General features: G+C 37.2%; 1 protein-coding gene across 1 annotated transcript in view; it reads right to left on the bottom strand.

Moving 5' to 3' along the window:
- Positions 1-204: 204 nt before the first annotated feature.
- Positions 205-25,198, bottom strand: part of LOC138696680 (medium-chain acyl-CoA ligase ACSF2, mitochondrial-like) — a 33,857-nt gene continuing 8,863 nt past the window's right edge. The window contains exons 3-13 of the mRNA XM_069821965.1: positions 22,058-22,186; positions 20,601-20,827; positions 16,929-17,046; positions 16,677-16,772; positions 12,819-12,967; positions 10,841-11,009; positions 8,559-8,657; positions 5,523-5,671; positions 3,722-3,863; positions 2,419-2,529; positions 205-620 (exon numbers count right to left, since the gene is read on the bottom strand). Of these exons, the coding sequence (XP_069678066.1) occupies positions 495-620; positions 2,419-2,529; positions 3,722-3,863; positions 5,523-5,671; positions 8,559-8,657; positions 10,841-11,009; positions 12,819-12,967; positions 16,677-16,772; positions 16,929-17,046; positions 20,601-20,827; positions 22,058-22,186 (1,515 nt within the window). The 3' untranslated portion in view covers positions 205-494. The remainder of the gene's footprint in view (positions 621-2,418; positions 2,530-3,721; positions 3,864-5,522; positions 5,672-8,558; positions 8,658-10,840; positions 11,010-12,818; positions 12,968-16,676; positions 16,773-16,928; positions 17,047-20,600; positions 20,828-22,057; positions 22,187-25,198) is intronic.

The following is a 25,198-nucleotide window of genomic DNA, read 5'->3' as shown; positions in this document are numbered from 1 at the left end:
AGGTGGCCCGGTTTCGATTCCCGATCGGGGCAAGTTACCTGGTTGAGAGATTTTCCGGGGTTTTCCTTCAACCCAATATGTGCAAATGCCTGGTAACTTTCGGTGCTGGACCCCGGACTCATTTCACTGGCATTATCACCTTCATCTCATTCAGACGCTAAATAATCTAAGATGTTGATAAAGCGTCATAAAATAACCAACTAAAAAAGCCTTTTGTTTTTATTGACGTTTTAAAATACACCCAAACAGAGTTATACATATCAGTCAACAGCAACAGAAAGCATTAAAAAATCATAAACGCTTCTTCAAAATACAGAATTTCCTTACTAAAATTGTCCATCTCTATCAACTGGGACAAATAACTCGCTTTAATTTCCTTAAGCGAGCTGCTTACCGCTACAGTAGACACCTCGAAAACGTTAAATTATTTGTAATTAAATTTATTCTAAAGCTTATACATGATTATTTTTCTGTGTCATATAATGAAACCGGAATTAATCTGGAAGGCCAAGCTCCTTCTTCAGTTGCTCCAGCAGACGAAACTTCTGTATCTTCCCGATCACAGTTCTTTCGAATTTCTTCACGAATCGTATATACCGCGGCACTCTATACTCTGGAAGCTGAAACAAGCATAACCATTATTATTGTTGCTGTTTAGTCGACTGTCCGAAGACAGGTCTGAACCTCACAAGTGATACTAAGAAGGCACCACTTATGAGGCAACTAGGCCAGGAGATAATAATAATAATAATAATAATTATTATTATTATTATTATTATTATTATTATTATTATTACAGGATCTTGAAATAGAAAGCCTAGCGCCATTGTCAACCGCTGGTCAACCAGTTGTCTTTACCAACTGTGTTAACACAATTCAATGTACAGATGACGTAGTGGATTGCTCGAGAATATAAACAAGTAGTAGCCTATTTCCTCTCATATGGTCCAACTACTGGGTGTTCATTTCAAAGTGTGTCATGACGTCACTGTTGTTGGGTCACCGATTTGAAGCGAGTTTCAGCTTATAATGTCACAGAAGTTGCCTATTATTTAAGGCGTTCTTCAATCTGAACTTGAGAACGTGTACGGTATAACTTGAACTTCGTAGCAACAGATGGCGGTCTGTACGGTCTGTGTGCTACCATAACCTCTTTCCAACTGTGTTTTGCGCCGGCAAGTCGTACGCAGGGTATTTGTTATCATCGGTTGCGTACGGTAACATTCCACAACACAAATCAAATGCTCCGTGTCCATGTTGACCGTCGAAGTTAATGTCAACAAATGCGTAAGTAATCGTCTTAACCCTCTCCCCATATCCCAACAGTACGTATTTCCAAACAGTTCACATTCCTGCCACCGTACGCATCGGTACGTACTCTTCAGAATGAACGCCGTACATGTTAGGCAACTTCTCTGCCTCATAGGTTATACACCTCTGCGGAAGTGTAGGAAGATTGCATTCTCTAGGCTCATCGGCTAGCCACATGACGGCATACAGCGAGCCATGACACACTTTGAACGTTCAACTGGGTGTTCAACCCAGTATACGGAGAGGTAAAGAGCATGTAAACTTTGCGTTATTGTCTACATTTCTCAGCTAGCCATTGCATCGTGTGTACAGTATTGCACGAGTGTTTCATTTTCACAGATGAGTCTCGTATGATCCCTCAACTGGTATTGCTTTTTAAATGTACGTTAACGGTATCTATCCATATGGGTCTATATTGACCCATAGATACCAGTTGAGGGTTAACAAAGGGTTTGTCTGTTGTGAAAGGGAGAAAGAAACTCATTATCAATATTTTTTTTAAGTTGGTTATTTAACGACGCTGTATCAACTACTAGGTTATTTAGCGTCGATGAGATTGGTGATAGCGAGATGGTATTTGGCGAGATGAGGCCGAGGATTCGCCATAGATTACCTGGCATTTACCTTACGGTTGGGGAAAACCTCGGAAAAAACACAACCGACTAATCAGCCAAAACAGGGGTCGAACCGACGGCCGAGCGCAAATTCAGACCGGTAGGAAAGTGCCTTACCGACTGAGCCACGTCAGTGTCTGTCAATAATTTAAACTTAACAAGTATTGTACTTACTGTCTTCCAAGCTGAAACGCTTGCTCTTAAAGCTGTTGTGTATCAGATTACAATGCATCCATTTTTAGCGATTCATAGTAAACTGTGAACTGCATAAGGTACAGAAATATAATATGCAAATATATTATGTCAGACGTAATAATTCTAACTCTAGCAAACATAGGCCCTATTGGTTTAAACTGGGTTAGACGGCACTCAGGTATATTAGGGGGGCATGTACATCATTCTACTCCGGCCCACCCTAGCGCCCTACATGCGAGGACAGTCTCCAGCCTATGCTCCTCCTCTAAAGAGGGAGTAATAGATAGATGCTCCTTACCTTATCCTTGCAGTAGTTTCTGATGTCGTCTTCTGTGAGAATCGCTCCATCTCTGACTCGAAGGTACACACAAATTTCCTCTCCCACTCTCGGATCAGGTACGCCGAAAACCTGTGAAGTTCGTCTCTTATTTAGTGACATGTTAAATTATTTAATTTACATACTGTAGGCTTATGTCTTGTGAATAGTATTTGAGAAAAATAATTTATAAGCAGTAATATCATACGCAATGTGATAAAGGAAATGAATATTGTACCGAAAAGCGTAAGGCACATAACAAGAAAGTAAGTCTATCTGTTACTTACGTGGAACTGATTTCTTCCTAATTCACAAGTTACATATAAAGTACCTATGTTTATATATAAATACAGTAACAAATATAAATGACACTCGGGAGGAAATTAAACGCAGAATAAATATGGGAAATGCGTGTTATTATTCGGTTGAGAAGCTTTTGTCATCTAGTCTTCTGTCAAAAAATCTTAAAGTTAGAATTTATAAAACAGTTATATTACCGGTTGTTCTATATGGTTGTGAAACTTAGACTCTCACTTTGAGAGAGGAACAGAGATTAAGGGTGTTTGAGAATAAGGTTCTTAGGAAAATATTTGGGGCTAAGAGGGATGTAGTTACAGGAGAATGGAGAAAATTACACAATGGAGATCTGCACGCATTGTATTCTTCACCTTACATAATTAGGAACATAAAATCCAGACGTTAGAGATGGGCAGGACATGTAGCACGTATGGGCGAATCCAGAAATGCATATAGAGTGTTAGTTGGGAGGCCGGTGGGAAAAAGACCTTTGGGGAGGCCGAGACGTAGGTGGGAAGATAATATTAAAATGGATTTGAGGGAGGTGGGATATGATGATAGAGACTGGATTATTCTTGCTCAGGATAGGGACCGATGGCGGGCTTATGTGAGGGCGGCAATGAACCTCCGGGTTCCTTAAAAGCCAGTAAGTAAGTATGTTTATATATAAATTGTATATATAGATCTAATACTTTCAATTTGTCAAAAGTGAAAAACTTTTTAATGAAGAACATTCGCCCAGAAATTCTTGAGTAGAAATATCAAAAGGAAAAAGAAGTTAATCTATTAACTTACATGCTTTAATAATTTACATACATACATGCGCATGCATACATACATACATACATACATACATACATACATACACACACACACACGCACGCACACGCACACATACCGGTACAATATAATTTCAAAATTGCAGATTGTGTCCAATGCTGCATTTATGTGTGCATGTAGCCAGAATTTGACAGAAAGACAATCTTACCTCAACTTCCATAACATCAGGATGTTCCATGAAGAAATCTTCCATTTCCGCTGGAAAGATTTTGTCTCCGATTCTGATGATCACGTCCTTTATGCGTCCTACAATTCGTCCCCATCCTCCTTCCTCTAGAACGAACTCGTCCCTATCATATTCCAGTTGCAGAAAACATAGAAATAATTAGAATATATGTTAATACAATTACGTACCCAATTATTGAAATGTTTCACAATTTTGCACTGTGTCGGCTGACACGAGTTTCTACTCCATGCCACGGAATTAGCGTGGTCAAACACAACAAAGGTTTCCAGTAGCAGGCAAATAGACATTATCTGGGAAGATTTCAAACCTTCAATTGAAGACATGTATTGACAAACAGCCGAAGTCCGTTGAAGTGCATTGTTCAGGAGAGCAAGAAAACTACATACGCTTTCCATATTAGAGAATTGAAGTAACTAGTCTATTTGTATGATTTGAGTCGGACTTGAAATATTCTTTTTATAGAATTATAATCTATGCAAAACAATGAATGTCAACTAAAAAGTCAAATTCGGTAAATGTTTGATTTGGGATTTTTAAAATTAATTCAGATCTTCAATTAAGTGTTACCCATACTGAGTGTTACTGATACTTGCGTAGACCAGTGATTCTGAACCTTTGAGAGGCGAGATCCGGAAAATTATTTTTCTGTAAAACGAGGGCCGGTCCCAACAAATTTACTCGTAAATACCTTTCCAATTTTTTTTTTAATTCATACATTTATCTAATAGAAATATTAATAATGAATTATGCATAATCTTAAGATTTAAAGAGCTATTAGTTCACTATAATTGCCGGGTAGCTCAGTTGGTAGAGCAGCTGGCTACGGACTGGAAGTTCCGGGGTTCGATCCCAGGCGGTGACGGGATTTTTCTCGTTGCAAACTTCCAGAACGGCCCCGAGGTTCACTCAGCCTCCTATAAAATTGAGTACCGGGTCTTTCGCGAGGATAAAAGGCGGTCAGAGCGTGGTGCCGACCACACCACCGCATTCTAGTGCCGAGGTCATGGAAAGTATGGGGCTCTACCTCCATGCCTCCCAAGTGTCTTCATGGCGTGTGACGGGGATACTTTTACCTTTTACCTTTTATTAGTTCACTTTAATAGCGGTGTGACATCTCGTGCTGAGAATATTTCCACTCCTGCAAAAGTTTCCACTTTTCAAACCAAGTAAGTTGAAGTTTAAACTGTTATAAAGCAATCATAGTAGCATTGTCAGTTCAAAATATCCAACATTTTCCATAGTAACGTAATGATTATAAGAAATAATATAATTTATTAAAATAATTTTTCTACACTTGGGACACAGAATTCATAAAAATTTCACTTGAAGTTCAGTTTCTGGGTCAAAATATATGGCATTGAAGTGGAAATTTTGTATAGTCAAATACTTGCCTATAAAAAATAGGCTATAACAAACTTTCCAAAGAAAAAAAGATTAATGCTTATAACTGCGTACATTCTCGCTATATGAAATAGTCGTACTTGCATTGGGTTTAGGTGTTACGGACACTTGATTGTCGATACAGCATTGCCTTTCCTCAACCGCTCTAGTGAATTCTCTATGCTTCTGCTCCGAGAGGACACCCACGTCTGACGTCTTGAGTTGACAGGTTGAAAATCACTATCGTGGACCGTGGTCACAATGTTATATTCGGTAAGAATTAAATTTAAAGAAAGTTATAAGACATATACTACATGGCTATAATTCTTTGCAGTACTGGTCTTGAAAAGTCTAGTAAATTAAAAATCAACTTATGTCTCACCCAGTTTTTGCCCATCCGTCACGTCCCATGTATTCTCGAGTCTTCTCTTCGTCGTTCCAGTATCCCAACATAACACTGTAGCCGCGAACACAAAGCTGTCCTGGTGTTCCCATTGGCACCATTCGACCTTCTTTGTCAACAACTTTCACCTAAATATTTGTTAAATAATTTATTTTAGTGTCTGTTTAATAAACAAAACAAAAAAGTTTACAGAAGTTACCAAATTTAAAAATAAACTTAAAAATTTATTTGCAGTTATATTATTCAAAATAAAGTAATGGCTGTATAGGTTCCCTGAGTGATTATCCAGTGACATTTCGTTCACAGTATTTTCGTCCACCAGAAATTTACTTCCAGTTGAGATTTCAGTTCACAGTAATGTTATGTTCATAAAAATTTTGTCCACTTATTTATGTCAACTTATAAAAATTGTCCACTGTATGATTTCGTCCACTATACTGAAATGACCTCAGACATTTTTGTCCATTTTATATATACTATATTTTAGTTCGTATTTCTTAGTCCACAATATTTATCTTATGGTCCATTGTAGAATTTATATACAGTATTCTTTACAGAATACATGAAGCGACTTTATTTTAGTAATGTATTTTCTACTTCTCTCTTCATCCCTCTCTTCAGTATTGTACAAATGATATACAGGGACATCATTTTATTTTTACTAACATTTTTAATATTAACTTGGCTATACCTATGTATCAACGCCTTTTGCTACCCCCTTCCACGACTAGAGTTCGATGATACTGGCGTAATATACAAACAAATCACTTTACTAGGTATAGGAGGGAAGAAAAGTAGTTCATCCATTTACGTAAACTAGAAAATATCGCGCTTTTGACTTTGATCATTTTCATTAGGTTTTTGTGTAATCAAAATACAGTACAGTATTAACAATGAGTGTTTTTACTCACGAACTGAGCTGTCCATGTGGACATATTCATTATGTCTACAGCACATTAGCGTATAATATAGAGAATGAAGTTAAATTGAAAAATAATCATAATATGGATATTTAAACAAATTTTTTAAAATGGTGGCCGTTCATTTCGATACAGGCTCCAGTTCTAATGTGCATATTATCGCACTATATACTATTGTACCTAATCCCAATTACCAGTTTCGACCTTCGTACTAGTAACTCATGTTGAAATAATTCTGTACCTACTCAATAAAAGAGTACCTTACATACTGTAAATTCAATCTTCACTTCTGCCCGATCCGAAAAGATAACATTACTCAGACACACTATTTACTGTCCGCCCAAGTGGTTATGTCGTAATGTAATAGAAAGGGAGAAATTCACGTGATAGTTAATTACTTAACGAGGCCCTTTTATTTAAGTTATTTTAAACAGTTGTATAATATTACGTAGACGTCCAATTCCTAACAGAAATTAATGTTCTCAGAAAAGAGCTAAGACAGCCCAGCCACTAGCTGGCGAATAAAAGCTGGTAGGGAAAACCGGGATACGACCAATGGACGAAATACCTGTGCGAAAATGATTCAATATTGAAAGCTCTTTCGTTACCGGAAGACGCGAAAATATTTTTGGAACGTACTGTTTATTATAACCGTAAGGCTACTATGACTGTATATGCGGTCTTGGATCTGTGTGGAGGACGGTTGAACTTCATTAGTAGAAGGGGTGCAGTACATTCAAAAACTCAGGTACAATAAAAATTGAAGTAAAAATAAAATTATGTCCCTGTAGTTGCTGGCACGCACATATAAATCGAGCACATTTTGTGTTGTGTTGACAGACGTAATAATGAATAATGATTTTTTTTTGTAAATTTAGTAATATTTCCTGATCTTCAATGGCCTGGCAAAATTTAATTTTATTTTAGTAACTTGGTTAGTTATTGACTGTGGTTGTTACTTGGCTATGTATGTCTTGTATTAACTTCAAGAATTTTTCATGTGATTTTTTTATCAAACGTTTCTTAAAATGCTGTTTCCTTTTGTTTCTCTTTCCTCTTTGGTAGTCTATTCTAAATAATATATTTTTTTTTACATTTTTATTCATATAATATAATACAGTTATATTCACAATGAAATATTTTTAGTTTAAATTTATTTCCTATATTATTTTATTTTAGTTTCTATATTCCTCTTATATGGGAAATGCCTGTTATTCGGTTGAGAAGCTTTTATCATCTAGTCTGCTGTCAAAAAATCTGAAAGTTAGAATTTATAAAACAGTTATATTACCGGTTGTTCTTTATGGTTGTGAAACTTGGACTCTCACTTTGAGAGAGGAACATAAGTTAAGGGTGTTTGAGAATAAGGTTCTTAAGAAAATATTTGGGGCTAAGAGGAATGAAGTTACAGGAGAATGGAGAAAGTTACAGAACACAGAACTGCACGCATTGTATTCTTCACCTGACATAATTAGGAACATTAAATCCAGACGTTTGAGATGGGCAGGATATGTAGCACGTATGGGCGAATCCAGAAATGCATATAAAGTGTTAGTTGGGAGGCCGGAGAGAAAAAGACCTTTAGGGAGGCCGAGACGTAGATGGGAAGATAATATTAAAATGGATTTGAGGGAGTGGGATGTGATAGAGAATGTATTAATCTTGCTCAGGATAGGGACTAATGGCGGGCTTATGTGAGGGCGGCAATGAACCTCCGGGTTCCTTAAAAGCCATTAAGTAAGTAAGTATTCCTCTTATATTAATAGATTATATTATATAATTTTATTGTAGCTGTAATTTTAATTTTAGTTCCTATTTTATTTTATTTTGTATATTCTCTTATAGGCCTATTAATAATATCTGAATTGCGACCGAACACGAGCGCTGCTCATTCGGTCCTCAAATTTTGTTAATATTACTGTATTTCCTTTTTTCATATTTATTTTATTGTATTATTGTATTATGTACCTTTTATGAATGTTGCTTCGTAGAATCTCGTATTTCCACGTTATTTGTGTATTGAGAAAAAAAATGGAAAGAAATCTTAGATTAACGTTTACATATTTTGGATACGAAGATGCCTGTTTGTTCTTACCTCTATGTGAGGCGCCACACGTCCAACAATAGTGTGATCTTTTGATTCATTTGGGGCAGGTAAAAAAATGGACACTGCCTCTGTCATTCCGTAACCCAGCTGCAAAGAAAAATATTATTCATTATCATTTTACAAGGTGATGTTGCGGTGTTCTAGTTTTGGACTGTTAGAATATAAATGGAGTTGTGTCGATATTGGAGTCTAAAAGAGCGGCTTTATTTTGCACAGATTTCTTACATAAATCAGGAGGGATATAGAACTATTTGTCTGTAGGCCTACTCCTTTTTGTCTCGTTTATTACGAAATATACACGAACAAGCGTAATGTAGCACCCATTGTGTTAATTTAGACGAAGAGAAGAAGTGATTAAAATTACCGAGAGATGTCATTGTCATTTTCCCCTTCTCCTTCATCCTTTCGTCGCCTTTATCATTGAATTGTCCTTTTCTTCGCCTTCATCAATGTATCATTTTGATCATTATGGTGTTGTCACCTTAGCAGTCTTCATCACCGTCTGTCCTTTACGTCTTCACAGTATGGTTTCATTAACCCTTTCATTTCCAAATCATCCTTTCAACTTCAACATCATTGTCATCATCATCATCATCATAATCATCTTCATCATCTCGCCGTCGTCATATTCCGTTGTTTTCATCTCCATCCTTTCGTCATCACAGTTCTCGTTTTCATACTCTTGCCAAAGTCTTCTTCATCATCGTCCCTCCATCATCTTCATCATCATCATCATCATCATCATCATCATCATTCTACCTTCGCAATCGTCGTATTTATCATCGTCCCTCCATAACTATCAACGTCATAATTTTATCTTCGCAATCATCGTCTTTATCATCGTTCTTCCATCAACTTCATCGTCCTCGTTTTACCTTCGCAATCGTAGTCTTTAACACCGGCCTTCTATCATGTTCACCGTCATCATTTTACCTTTGCAATCGTTGCATTTATCATCGTTGTCTTTATCATTGTTCCTCCATCTTCATCGTCCTCGTTTTACCTTTGCGATCGTAGTCTTTATCACAGTCCCTCTATCATGTTCACCGTCATCATTTTACCTTTGCAATCGTCGTCTTTATCATCGTTCTTCCATCATCTTCATCGTTATCGTTTTACCTTCGCAATCATCGTCTTTTTCACCGTCCTTCTATCATGTTCATCGTAATCATTTTACCTACGCCATCGTCGTCTTTATCACCGTCCCTCTATCGTGTTCATCGTAATCATTTTACCTATGCAATCGTCGTCTTTATCACCATCCCTCTATCATGTTCATCGTCATCATTTTACCTTCGCAATCGTCGTCTTTATCACCATCCCTCTATCGTGTTCATCGTAATCATTTTACCTATGCAATCGTCGTCTTTATCACCGTCCCTCTATCATGTTCATCGTCATCATTTTACCTTTGCAATCGTCGTCTTTATCACCATCCCTCTATCGTGTTCATCATAATCATTTTACCTACGCCATCGTCGTCTTTATCACCGTCCCTCTATCGTGTTCATCGTAATCATTTTACCTATGCAATCGTCGTCTTTATCACCATCCCTCTATCATGTTCATCGTCATCATTTTACCTTCGCAATCGTCGTCTTTATCACCGTCCCTCTATCGTGTTCATCGTCATCATTTTACCTTTGCAATCGTCGTCTTTATCACCATACCTCTATTATGTTCATCGTCATCATTTTACCTTCGCAATCGTCGTCTTTATCACCGTCCCTCTATCGTGTTCATCGTAACCATTTTACCTATGCAATCGTCGTCTTTATCACCATCCCTCTATTATGTTCATCGTCATCATTTTACCTTCGCAATCGTCGTCTTTATCATCATTATCATCATCATCTCTCCATCAGATTAATCGATATCGTTTTTCCTTCGCTGTGTAAGGATGACAGTAACAGTAACAGTAATAATAATAATAATGATAATGATAATGATAATGATGATGATGATGATAATAATAATAATAATAATAATAATAATAATAATTCGCCTTTTCAGCGATCAATTTGACTTAAGGACGCTTACACTTACAAATATTTCACGCATAACTACTGGAAGATTAAATGTTTGAAATAAATATTTTTACATTATGCAAAAATAAGGAAGAAGAATGTTCGAAAGGACTGAAAATACGAGAGCCGGGGGACTATAAATGAGGGCCAAATACGGGAGATTCAGAGAAATACTGGAGACTTGACATTCCTAATTATGAGGATTAACATTAGGCCTATATTTATGTAAATGTATCAACTCACAACGAAATTTTCGACATTGAGAACATTCTTAATATCCTCGATCAGCTGTAGGGAACAGGGTGCTCCTCCACACATTGCCACTTTCAGCGAGCTGGGTTTGAGGCCGTGCTCTCGTACAACGGCGATCATGTCCACGTATAGGGCAGGAGTGCCGAAGACAATGTGGCACCTGTAATTAGTTAGAACATTTCTCTCTTATACAGGGACTTCATTTTATTTTTACTTTAATTTTTATTGTACCTGAGATTTTGAATGTACTTCACTCCCACCCCTTCTACTAATGACGTTCCAACTGTCCTCCGGACAGAATCAAGGCTGCATATAGTAAACAGCACTCAGTTAGTAAGTATAGTACGTTCCAGAAATATGTTCGCGTTTTCCAGTGACGAAAGAGCTTTCAATATTGAATCATATTTTCGCACAGGTACTGTCGCCCGTTTGCCTACGTCGCATCCTGGTTTCCCCCACCTGCTTCTGCATGCCCCTCTGTAAAATCTAGTAGCTGGGCTATCTTAGCTCTTTTCTGAAAACATTAATTTCTGTTAGGAATTGGACTTTTACATAATATTATACAACTGTTTAAAATAACTTAAATAAAAGGGCCTCGTTAAGTAATTAACTGTCACGTGATTTCCCCCCTTTCTACGATCCTGCGGCACAACCACTTGGACGGACAGTAGATAGCATGTCTGAGTAATTTTGTCTGTGCGGGTCGGGCAGAAGTGAAGACAGTATGTAAGATACTCTTTTATAGAGTAGATACAGAATTATTTCAACATGAGTTACTAGTACGAAGGGCGAAACTGGCAATTAGAATTAGATGCAATAGTCTATAGTGCGATAATATACACAAAAGAACTGAAGCCTGTATCGAAATGAACGGCCACCATTTTCAAAAATGTGTTTAAATATCCGTATTATGATTATTTTTCAATTGAACTTCATTCTCTATATTGTACGCTAATGTGCTGTATACAGTATAATATACACTGCATAATGAATACGTTCGCATGGATAACTCAGTTCGTGAGTAAAAACACTTATTCTTAATACAGTACTGCATTTTGATTAAATAAAAACCTAATGAAAATTATCGAACTCAAAATTGCGATATTTCCTAGTTTACGTAAATGGACGAACTACTTTTCTTCCCTCCTATACCTAGTAAAGTGATGTGTTTGTGTTTTACGCCAGTATCATCGAACTCCAGTCGTGGAAGGGGGTAGCGAACGGTGTTTCCGGTTCTCTAAAGGTATAGACAGGTTAATATTAAAAATGTTAGTAAAAATAAAATGATGTCCCTGTAGTTATCATAGATTGTACGTCTGCATCCTGGAACGTATGACCAAAACTACAGTTTATACTCAACAGTCTTTCATAGTAGATTTCACCTTGGCACTGATCTTCAGAAGAACACAAAATTGTAGCAGTACGACTCTTGACAACACATTATTAATACTAGAGATCGGCTTCAACCGTCATTTTTACTTCAAACTACTGTTCTCCAACCAGGAGATCAACCGTGAAAGGAATTTGCTTACTATTGCATCATCTATTGGAACGAAGTAGATAAATAATATTACCGTTATAACGCCAGCTTAAAAACCATGCGCTCTCCTGCATATGTTATTTCCTGTATGAAGAGATTAAAAGACCAGGAGATTAACTGTGATCTAATTTTGTAACTAGGGTAGTATCAATATGTCTGTATCAATGTTATGGTTTGTGCTGTGAGAGCTAGCCAATAGAGATAAGAGTACCCACGTGTGTGACCTTATGACATCTTATGACATCAACATTCATTCACAGCATTACCCCCTTACTTTCTCGTGGTTGGAGCACAGTACGTCATACTCAGGATACAGTCGTCTCATATAGGACTATCTTTGGTAAAATAAGACATAATTCTTTAAAAAATTGAACATAGGCTAATAATTTTTATTGTTATACGAGTAATAAAATATCATACATTCCTTACTTCTCCTGTATGATCGCTTCCAACATCTTCCTGGGTTCAAACACTGGTGCCGGAATAAGGCACGTATTGCCATTTCCAAGTCCGTTGAATATTACTCCTAGAGAACCCGAAGCGTGGCAGAACTGAGTTATCGCCAGCAATTTGGAGTTCTGAAAGATATTAAACCGAACATCAAGTTTTATCAGATACAGATACAGAGATAGAACAAATATTGTATGTTCACTCTGAGAAAAACCAGGGGGTGGGTTTGGAAACAGAAGGCCACACAAGTTACTGCTGTTTCCTTCGTCCCGCGCTGAGGTAAACACCACATAGTTGCCTGTTCTGTAATGACTTGGAGTGCACGTAGTTTGCATCTGTTTAGTTTTTTTTAATGTGCATTAAAGTTAGTGAAATATGTGACGACCATGGGAGTCTGTTGAAGAGAATGAACAACATAGTGATGACGACAATAATTGTAAAGTTCATACTTTCCCTGTTGGAAGAGGTCATTCATTAGAGAGAAAATATGAATACTTATTTTTTAGTGAAGGAGAAGGCAAATGTGATTCACCAATTGTTAAAACTGTTCACGCTACGGGTGTTTCAAGATCATTAGTGAAGAAAATAATTCCTATCAATATAACCGAATATAACACTCCTTAAAAGAAAACTCAGTCTGCAATACAAATAGTTAACAAATTCAAGAAACTTGATGATTTCGAACGTGATATAATACGACGCAGCATTTATGAATGTTACAACAACCACATATTCCTATATTGGTAATTATTTTAAAGTGCAGTGCAAGAAAATACATAAGGCACACATTGCGAATTGCTATATTGGTAAAAAAAAGACCCAATTGTTATAGGTTATACTATTCTGAAATTTGTGAAATTCACAAATTTCTGATGTTAACTGTACAGGAGAATAATAATAATAATAATAATAATAATAATAATATTATTATTATTATTATTATTATTATTATTATTATTATTATATGACTAAAATTCATTTTTTTCATATTTAGAAAATGGGTCTGAGAGACTCGACCCGTGCAGTTACGTAACTTTTCATGACCCGTTCACTGGCGGGATAATAATAATAATAATAATAATAATAATAATAATAATAATAATAATAATAATAGACTAACAAGAATGGCAAATGTTATTAGCTAAAATAAACATAGTTCGTAAGTGGGACGTTTAAGTGATGTACTTTAGTAGATGTTGCAACACTGCTTCCTTAGTCGCGTGTTGAGTTGTGTAACAACAACCACTGCTTCGGTAGCTTACTTATTGCACACCTTCCCCTGGTTTTTCTCCGAGCGAACGTACAATAAGCAGATACATGGACGTAGGAAGTGAACGATGTAACCATTGTCAAAATGAACAAGGTCTAAGTCTTCATTATTATATAATGCTTTTCACGGATATACAGAGTGTACAAAAAATGTCGTTCAACAATCAATATATTGGAACGTCAAGAATTTGTTGCGGTGTATAATCAATTTCTTTGTGCAATAAATGATATAAGAACAACCGAACATTTTTATTTTTTCTCGACGAAACGATTTTATAACACGTTACAGTATTTCTAAAATATTTTCTAAGGTTATCATAGATAATAGACTAATAGAGGTTCTGCAACAGCGTCGTTATACATTTATTTGTCTATGGTTATACGCTGGGGAACAGCAGTAAAAAGCTAGGAAGAAAGACTCCACGATACGCAGTCTGTGGAAAGCTAAAACTGACTCGTGGACTCTTCCATTGTGTTGAAGATTCCGTTTATATTGCTGTTTTGTAACATTATATCCCATACTGCGCTCTTCTGCTCTTAGCCAGTAGAAATCAATCACATACAGTGAGTGTACAAAGACTTTAACTAAATAGACTTACATGCTGGGTTTAATTACATAGTAAAACAACAATATTTTTTTCTTTACACCGAATAACATAACTAACAGATTTATATGCACATGATTAATCATAACCAATTCTGTTAATATAAAATTACTGTTTTCTCTAAAAGAAAACTAAAAACAACAAACAAAAAGTGTTCGCACAGTTACAAATTAATGTCTCATCCTTCATCAAATTAACAGAAATTGATACTTGGTGGGATTTCCTTTTGCTTCCATATCTCTTGTAAAACGTCTTGACATTGATGCCACCAAATTTCTAGTCTTGGAAGGCCGAATTTTATTCCATTCTTCTAAGAGGCCATCCTTCAGATCCTGTTTGTTCTTCAGTTGCCTTTCTCTGATTTTGGTGTCGAGATAGTCCCACAGATACTCTATGGGATTTATATTTGGTTACGATCAATAATATGCAAAAATCCAACACCAGCAACGCTCATATACCCCCAAACAAGAACAATGCGTTTCAGACTCTTTTTTTTTTTTTTTTTTTTCATACCGGTGTTCTCCCATCCGACGAAAATACATTAAACTTGCTTTTCTCGGTAAATATGACTCTATTCCAAAACTCCTTTGTAATGTTTGCATGCATTTTAGCAAACAAGATCCTCTTTTTTCTATTCCTTTAACTGACATGACATTTTCTACGTGCTACTCTACCCTGGAAATAGTTATTTCTTAGGCAGTTTCTTATTGTTGAAGGATTGACATTTAAGTGAATGTCATGATTTAACCCACTAGCTACTTTCGTACCACTGATATATGAATTTAGGCCTATTGTTACTTTTCTGAGTATTAGTTATTCAGCTCGCTTATTCACTTTTGAGCTCCTTCGAATTTTGGAAGATTTTGATTTACCAACTCTGTCAATTATAGTCTGAATGTTTGCCCTAGGCCTTCCCACAATTTTTTTATAATTCTTTTCTCCCTTTCAGTCGTTTCACGTCGTTCACACTTCATATTGCTGTTTAACTTCAACACAATACACAAATGCGGCCTGCACTGGTACACAGGTGCACATGAACTGAACAGCTACTATCCCCATCCCCTGCCTGTACCAGAGGTTCAGCTGTTTCAGAGGAATACTTAGTTGTGTATGAAGACTTTTTGCGCATTGATTTGAAATGTTTCTTTACGTTTATAATTTTAACGAAGTTTTAACTAGAATTATTTTTCTTTCTTTTTTATACGTTGTATTATATTGTATCTATCCCTTAATATATTCTATTTATTATAAATTCGCATACTGAGGTTACAGAACGCTTCTTTAAGACATAGGTTAAAGGTTGGTAATATTGTGATACGAATAATATTGTGATAGTTCTTTTTGTGAATTTATTACAATTTTATTGAGCGAGAGAAGGGCCGCTTTTGTGCAGAAATGTGTCCATCAACATCCCCTTAATATGTTGATGCAGAAAACCGATCTTCCTCTCGCTCAGTAAAATTGTAATGAATTCTCAAAAATAACTGTCACAATATTACTCATATCACAATGTAACCAACCTTTACCCTATTTGTTATTTTAGTAGATGCACGGTGACTTTTTACATTCACTGTATCTCCGACCGTCTTGAATCTGTCTTGACTTACTCTTTAAAGACTTTGTGAACGGGCTTCAAGAAGTTAGAACGAGTGATTTAGTAATATGGTTTGCTCCATTGCTTTGTGAAAAGAGCAAAAGGAGGCTACTGGCAATAGCGTCTTCTTCGCCGCAGAATAATAATTCATCGGACTGTGCCATTTTTCAATCAATTATTATTCGTGGAAACGCACTACGGTATTCATTTGAGGTACAGCGTCGAATACAGATCCATTATTTGTGTTTATGGCGAAGAGAAAATCCCTAGGCTCAATAGGATCCAAACTCTTCTCTTTCAGGACCAGGATCATATAAATCTCTTAACTGACTCCATCAACTGTAATTCAAAATGTATCGAAACACTTACCGGAAGTGATATATTTTCGTTATTAAACCAGGAATAGATAGTATTCACAACGTTATGATGGCTCAGAAGCACTCCTTTCGGGGTACCGGTTGTTCCCTGAAAATATTTTGAAACATAAAAGTCTTCATTTTTGCCCAGTAAACTTACGGAAATAACTATATGCACGCAAAATATTTATCATCACATAATAAAAGCTTCCCTGAATTAATTAATTAATTTTAGTTGTTTATTACAATTGATTTTAAAACTTACGGATGAGAACTGGATACTGCATCCTTCATCTGGTTGTATCAATGTCTGCAGATCTTTAATTTTCTGTAAAAATTCCGGCTTTGCAGAAGTCATGACATCACTCAGTCGATATGCGCCCCTGAGCATGAGCATGAAACATATACAAACCCACAATTGAAACGATATAGACTCTAATAGCCTCTAAATGATTACAGAATTTTGAGAAATGTTATGAAAAATAATTAAATTGCGTTAATATACGTATAAAATTTTCCAGCCTTATACATTTTACATGGAGGGTTCCAATAAGTCACGCACGGTAGGGAACAATTCCCTGAACGATGAATTAGTCGACGTGGACAATTAAATGGCCCTCACGTGCTCCTGAACTCGCGCCATTTTATTTTTATTTGTTTGATCATTTTAAATCCATTGTCTATGCAGAAAGAATCACGTCACTTCGTCATCTGCAAACAAGAATCACAGCTGCTTGATATTTTATGACGTGTTCTCAATGAGTGAGTCATTCGTCTGCATATGTGTAAAGAAAAAGACTATGAACTTCAGTTTTCTCCGTTTTGTGTGACCTTTACATTGTGTTCTGTTCATACCTACTACATTTGTATCAATAATAAAATTGCAGAAAAGTGAGATTAATAATTTAAATTAATACTAGAAGAAAGAAAGAAAAGTCAATTTTAGCTGGCCGTGACTTATCACAGTGTTCTGTATATTATTCCGCACAATGTCATTCTATAAAATTTACTTAGACATATTCTAATTTAAATATAAATAATATAATATAAAAATTTATTTGGCAACACCGAGACAATGGCTTTTGTGAAAAGCTGTACGTTCGTAATTAGTATACAATATACAGAGCACGGCAAACAAGATTTGCTCGCCTGCTCACCCCCGGGAATTGATAAGCAAGGAATGGTCAATTTAGTCGGTGTTCTCACAACATGAAGCCGTAGTCGTAAAAAATAACCATAGTTAGTTACACTACTAGTAGCGAAGTGCATCAACCTCGGTTAAAAATGTAGTAACCATGGGTTACGAAACCATGGTTAAAAAGTAATCATGGTTAAAATGTAAATTATGTACCATTCATAATCACCGGTTACTTACACATGGTTAGCTAACATCTCATTTAACCAGGGAAAAAGTCAGTGATGATACACTGTTTCTACAAAATGGCAAAAGAAAAGCATCCACACCTCTCCAAAGATAATAGCCAACGTCAAAAAACGATTGTGCTTACTCCGTTCTACATCGAAAAGAACGTAGGCTTATCTTATTTTCGCATTGCATTTGTTTGTCTTTGGACGCTGTTTTGTTTGCGGGTTGCGTTTCGTTGTTTTTCGGTGCTGTTAGGGTAAAATCGCAAAAAATGGAAAATTGAAAGCGAAAATGATATCCCAATGTGAATCTGAAGTATTGATAGATTCATTACTATTTTTAAATATGGGAAATACTAAATATGTTACACTTAAGAAAGGTGGAATATCTATAAAGGAAAAGAATGAAGATTAGTAGGAATGTGTGTCCAAAACAGGGCCCCAAATATACCAAGGAATTATGCAATATTCTAAGATCCATACATAACCTCACTTCATTCAGCCTGCGACGAATATTGCGATTAATATTGTATTTGGATAGGAATGATGGTGAGCGTGAAGTTTTATTAATGGAAAGAGAATTCTTACAAGGAATTAGGTGACAGAAAATTTCAGAAGGGATTTCGTTTATCAAAATCTGTCGTGTCATTTCTGCTGCAACTAATGGATAACTTGGAATAATCCAGAAACAGTCCTATTTCTCCCATAAATCGGCTGTTTTTACATTACGATTCTAGGCAACTGATATTTTCAGTATTTTAATGGGAATAACTCGAGTATCTCATTTTCTCGTCGCAGGCTTAATGAAGAGGAGGTTATGGATAGATCTTAGGATATTGCATACTTTCTGATATGATTGGGGTCCTGGATTGGACACACATTCGTACTAACCTTCTTCATCCATTTCATCTTTTCTTTTACTATAACATATTAAGGATTTAAATTTAGTAATGAATTCTATCAATAATTCAGGCTCACATTGGGTACAATCATTTTTGCTTTTAATTTTCCATTTTGTACTATTTTAACTTAACAGCAATGAAAAACAGAGAAATGCAACCCGTAAATATAACAGAGCCCAAACCAAACAAATGCACGCGAAAACATAGGATACGTTCTTTTCGATGTAGAACTGAGTAAGCGTAGTGGGTTTTAGACGTTGACTATTATCTTTGCTAAGGTATGGATGCTTTCCTTTCGTCATTTTGCAGAAACAATGTACCATCACAGATTTTACCCTGGTTAAATGAGGTGTCAGCTAACCATTTGTGAGTAAACGGTGATTATGAATGGTGCACCGAAATTACATTTTAAACCTGGTTACTTTTTAACGAACGTTGATGCACTTGGCCACTGAACTTGACTCTGACAAATGTAGCTACTGCTAATCCAAACAATGTTAACAATGGAAATACCCGCGTGGGGAATTAATGTCATGCACCATCACCTTAGGAGTTGCGCAGGAAGAAAATTGGACAATGTTGCCAACTTCATTTCGAATAAGTCACGCACCCGTATTTTTTACTGGTGCTAGTGTATTTCAGAAAAAAAGAATCGCGCAGGATATTCGAAAAATGTGGTATTTTTTATTCAATACACGCTCTATTTTTTTCGAGAAATTTCAACTTCCAACATGTTATCTTATAAATTTCCATAGTAATAATAAATAATCGAGAAGGAAGAATGAAAAAGGATTTTTTTCACTCATTTTTATTCCAAATGTGTTGCTTTGCTTATGTAATGTAAATATGAACGTAATACATGGAACTTGATATTATTTGTAGGAATATGGCCTAAAAATCAATTAGCCACTATTCAACTCACAAGAAAGTCTTTCACACATAATCTAGACAATATCTTTGGAAATTTTCGCATAAGTTCTACTTAGGTAAATACTTTGAAGTAAAAGTGGAATACAGGACTTCAGCTTCCAATAAAAGAAAGTCCACCACTGTGGAGTAACTGTTAGAATGCCTGATCGTGAAACGAGAGGGCGCGAGGTCAAATACTGTTTGTGACAAGTTACCTGGTTGAGGTTTTTCCGGGAGTTTCCCTCAACCCATTAATAGCAAATTCTGGGTAACTTTCGGCGCTGTACCCTGGACTCATTTCGCTGGCACTATCACCACAGTCTAGTATATACAGTCACGAAGCTCAATACGTAATAAATATGCATCCATGGATAGTTGCTAACCACTAGGATAGCTACTATCGCCTCATTACATACAATGCGAAATAATACCTGCACAGTCTATTGTTCCCAGTTGCCTCATAAACTCGTGACTGTATATACTAGACTGTGTCATCGCTCTCATTTCATTCAGAGACTAGATGACCATAGTAGTTGATAAAACGTCGTAAAATGACCTACTAAAAATAAAATAAAAAATAGAAATCTTCGGATGTAATAAGCACGGAAAATACCTAAACTAAAACCATAGATAAATTAAATCTCACTTTATAAACTAAACACAAGAAATCTATTATTTCTTCCAATTAATTTTCACTTACTAAAATGTATAGGCCTATAATTATTAAGGGTTCGTTAAAGCCAACTCCATTGCGAACTCACCGGTACTGTTTATCGCCCATGAGAATAAGTGCTTCGAGTTTCGGAACTTTGGCTGCCTGCAATTTCACTCCGGACTCCGGGCAGCTGTCCAGTTCCGGAATCACAGAGCGCAGGATCTCGTAGCAGCTGTTGTTCTTGTAGGACTCGGAACTGATGATCGCCTTCACTTCTACCTTGCTGAGTGAAAACATAAGCTGGGGCGCCTGATATGCGGGATCCAGTTGTACCTGCGAAAACGAGTGAGTCGTTTGTCAGGAGATTTATTTTAGAGGGTTACTGCAAAATAAGTAGACACTTTTAATGTTTTATAAATCCAGAAGTAAAAAGGAAATAGCCGCTTTCAAGTTTACACTGTTTCATAAAGTGAATCTTGAAATTTACTTTGGAAACTCAAATTTTCAGTATGTTCTCCTTGTGACAGATGACACACGTCAAGAGGTGAGAGCGTAGGTCATGCGAAATCCAGTGTAACATACCTGCATTGATACTTGCCACAGCTCTCGTGCAACCCCTCTAAATCTTTACGGGACGTCTTTCAGAAATCCCCAAAGAAAAGAGTCGTACGGCGTGAGATCGGTGCTATTGCGTGGTTGTCCCTTACACAGCCATGAAGCGTCCTTATACAGAACTATGAATTGCTAGGACACAAAGTTATACAGTGGACTCTTCTAAGTTCGACTGAACAGAATTGAAAGTTCAGACCAATAAGTGTAGTGGGGGTGGCAGGTGAAATGAATACAAATTCTTATTGGTTATCCATCAACGAATACAGTACTGTACTTGCATTTCCTGCCCGCCCCGAGACTTGTGTATGCGCTTCTAGTACCACAGTAGGTTTCGACAGTTCCGTCTCACAAACGGCACAATTCTCAAATGAAAAAAGAAGAGTTCATTAATTTAAAATCAGTGATTAAATATGGATGTCCTAATAAATAGAATATTCTGCTTTCCCTTTATCAAAAGTATCACTACAAGACACAGAACCAATTCCCGTTCAGATGGCAAATCCATTTCTTAGTGCCCGTATATGGGCGTGTCTAATTCTCCTACGTAAGTAGTGGAACTATAGGATGTCGAACTTGTTTTCTGTCGAACTTAAGAGCTTCCACTGTATTTGTATGTGCAACCTGCACAAGTAAAGAACCTTCGTTGCAGGGTTGGGTTCAGGAAGCCATAAATCTGACTGACACGCTCCCCCAATTAGTGAAACTGTGGACAAAGATACCGCCAGGAGACCGCCGAGAATGCTGTGTTGTGAATTTTCCATTTTTGAAAGAATCCAACCAGTTGCAAAAGAAAATACATTTAAAGAGTCCAGCCAAGAGCAAACGTGGCAACAGCTTCCCCTAACTGGCCTTCAATCACTGTCATCTGTGTAGAAGTGGTGTGGGCCAGGGTTCTTTACTTGTGGAGCCGAGAGTACCGATATTGTTAGTGAAAGTAGCACAAGCTCTCACCGCTATGAATCCCCCTCTAGCTGCGGCCAGTCTGCAGATGTACCATTCAATGGAATTCGGACCCCAGATACCCAGCCGGTCTCCAGGGTTGAGTCCCAACTGCAATAAGCCCGCAGCTACTTGATCCGCCTGAAAGTGTAGCCTAACGTAATTTCGGACACATAGTTACATGAAGTGATTTTTTATATTTGAGCTGAATAAGTGTCTCGACATTGATCGTGAGAGTCGCTCTCTTTGTTTGTTTTCCTCTATTGTTATTTAAAATTTCTTAATTTACACTTTACTTCGTTCCATAATATTTACCGGATGTAAACATTGCCGGCAGAGAAGGGAAGAAGTATAATTGCTGTTTCTTGTTCACACAACTATTGACATAATAATAACAATAATAATAATAATAACAATAATAATAGGCGTAATAATAATAATAATAATAATAATAATAATAATAATAATAATAATAATAATAATAACTATATATAAAAACAAAGGGACATTTCAGGAAGTCAAATCCTTTAATAAAATGTACAGGAGGGAATGTAAATAGTTTTCCTACATAATCTCCTCCCTCAACCAAAATGCACATGGCTTCTCGGATTTATTAACTTCCGTAATCCATTCTCGAATACAATTTTGATTCCTTGCGTTGGTATTCTGACATCTCAAAATGATTTTTCCTAAGCGAAATTTCTTCTACCTTACTTACTTACTTATGGCTTTTAAGGAACCCGGAGGTTCATTGCCGCCCTCACATAAGCCCGCTATCGGTCTCTATCCTGACCTCCCATCTACGCCTTGGCCTCCCCAAAGGTCTTATCCCCTCAGGTCTTGCAACTAACACTCTATATGCATTCCTATACGTACTATATGCTCTGCCCATCTCAAACGTCTGGATGTGTGAATGCGTGGAGTTCTCCGATGTGTAACATTCTCCATTCTTCTGTATCTTCATCCCTCTTAGTCCCAAATATTTTCCTAAGCATTTTATTCTCGAAACATCCTTAACCTCTGTTCCTCTCTCAAAGTGAGAATTTAAGTTTTACGACCATACACAACAACTGGTAATATAACTGTTTTATAAATTATAACTTTGAACTTTTTCGAGAATAGAGAGTATAGGTTTTCTATCCATTTACGTGTACACTATTGTCTCTTTCATTTTGAAAGAATATTTCACTTCCACACTGTGTAAGTGATACCTTTACCTTTATATGAAGGAGTGGTTTTCGTAGGAACAGATCCGCCGCAGACCATCTTTTTCGGCTGGAGACCGCCATTAGAGATGCTTTCCTCAAGAAGGAACATCTTGTGGCGGTCTTCTTTGATCTAGAGAAAGCTTACGATACCACATGGCGGTATGGCATTCTGCAAACTCTGCATGATTGGGGACTTCGTTGCAGTCTCCCAACGTTTGTTGCGAAGTTCATGGCAGAGCGGTATTTCCGAGTTCGAGTAGGTACCACACTTTCTAAAGAACATCTTCAAGAAAACGGCGTTCCGCAGGGGTCTGTATTAAGCGTTCTTCTTTTCTGCATTGCGATCAATGGCATTGCCCATTGTGTGGGTGACCGAGCTGCGTCTCTCTTGTACGTTGATGACTTCATTTATATTACAGTTCCCGATACTTTCCATCCATCAGTCGACAGTTGCAACTGATTATCAACGTGCTATCAGAGTGGTCTGTTCGCAATGGTTTTAAATTCTCCACTCAAAAGACGCAGTGTGTGCACTTCTACAACCATCGTGGACTCCATCCACATCCTGAACTGCGTCTTAATGGAGTGGAATTGCAGTATACAGACACTGCGAGGTTTTTGGGTCTTATCTTTGATTATAAATTAACGTGGAAGGCGCATATACATGATCTGAAAAGGCGTTGCGAAAAATCGTTAAATATTTTACGCCTTTTGTCAGGGGTTCGCTGGGGTGCAGACCGCATAGTGCTTTTACGTCTTTATCGTGCTCTTATCCGGTCAAAGCTGGATTATGGGTGTTTTATCTATGGCTCAGCAAGTAAATCCAAGTTACGTCTCTTAGACACTATTCATCATCATGGGATACGACTCGCTACAGGGGCCTTCCGAACGAGTTGGATAGAGTGTCTGTATTGCGAAGCGGGGGAACCATCACTGTATCGGCGATGTAATGTCTTATTGTGCTCGTATGCTGTTAAACTCCGCTCACAGCCCGAGCACAATTCTTATGACTCCTTTTTCCATCTATCTCTTTATGGCCGATACAGTGAAAAACCACTGAGACTTCGTCCAGCAGGAGTGCGGTTTCGAGAACTGCTGTCCGAGCTCGACTTTCTCTTGCCAACAGTTCGCACTCTGGAGTACACCGCCACTCCACCCTGGACTATGCGACGTCCCATGTTTGATATAAGTCTGAGTCGATGTTTTAAAAAATTTACGCCAGCTTTTGTGTACAGACTTCGTTTTAGTGAACTTTTATCACAGTACCCCAATTACTCATTAGTTTTTACTGACGGATCCCGAGTAAATGATTGTGTTGGTTGTTCTTTTATTGCGAATGGACAGATATTTAAATATAAATTGAGCCAGTACACCACTGTTTTTACCGCAGAATTATATGCTTTTTATAGAGTTTTATTGTTTTTAATAAGGCAACCCCGGGGCAATAAACCTTATCTGCTCCGACTCTCTATGCGCCATTGAGTCCTTGCAGCGTCCGAATTCTGATGATCCGCTTGTGTTGAGAACCCAGGAACTTTTCCACACTCTCCTAACCTCTGAATATGAGATTGGAGTAGTGTGGACTCCAGGTCATGTTGGCATTCCTGGAAACGAGGCAGCGGATGCTGCAGCAAGGGACGGTGCTATAAATGGGTGTGAGGTGTACTGGCGTGAGAGGTGGCAAGATATTAAAAATTATTTCAAACATAAGTTATGGTGGCAATGGGAAGGCGAATGGTCTGCACAAGAGGGAAATAAATTACGAAGAATAAAGAATACTGTTCGCGTTTGGGATTCGTCCACAAGAACGTCACGATATGAAGAAGTTTTACTCACCCGGTTGAGGATTGGCCACTGTCATCTGAGGCATGGGCATCTCCTACGTGGCGAGCCTCAGCCGGAGTGTGATCTATGCCATGTTCCACTGACCGTGGAACATTTTTTA

Source organism: Periplaneta americana, chromosome 3, assembly GCF_040183065.1.
Source record: "Periplaneta americana isolate PAMFEO1 chromosome 3, P.americana_PAMFEO1_priV1, whole genome shotgun sequence".
NCBI lineage: Eukaryota > Metazoa > Arthropoda > Insecta > Blattodea > Blattidae > Periplaneta > Periplaneta americana.
Note: the sequence above shows the minus strand (reverse complement) of the source record. Positions and strands in the feature narration are given on the sequence as shown.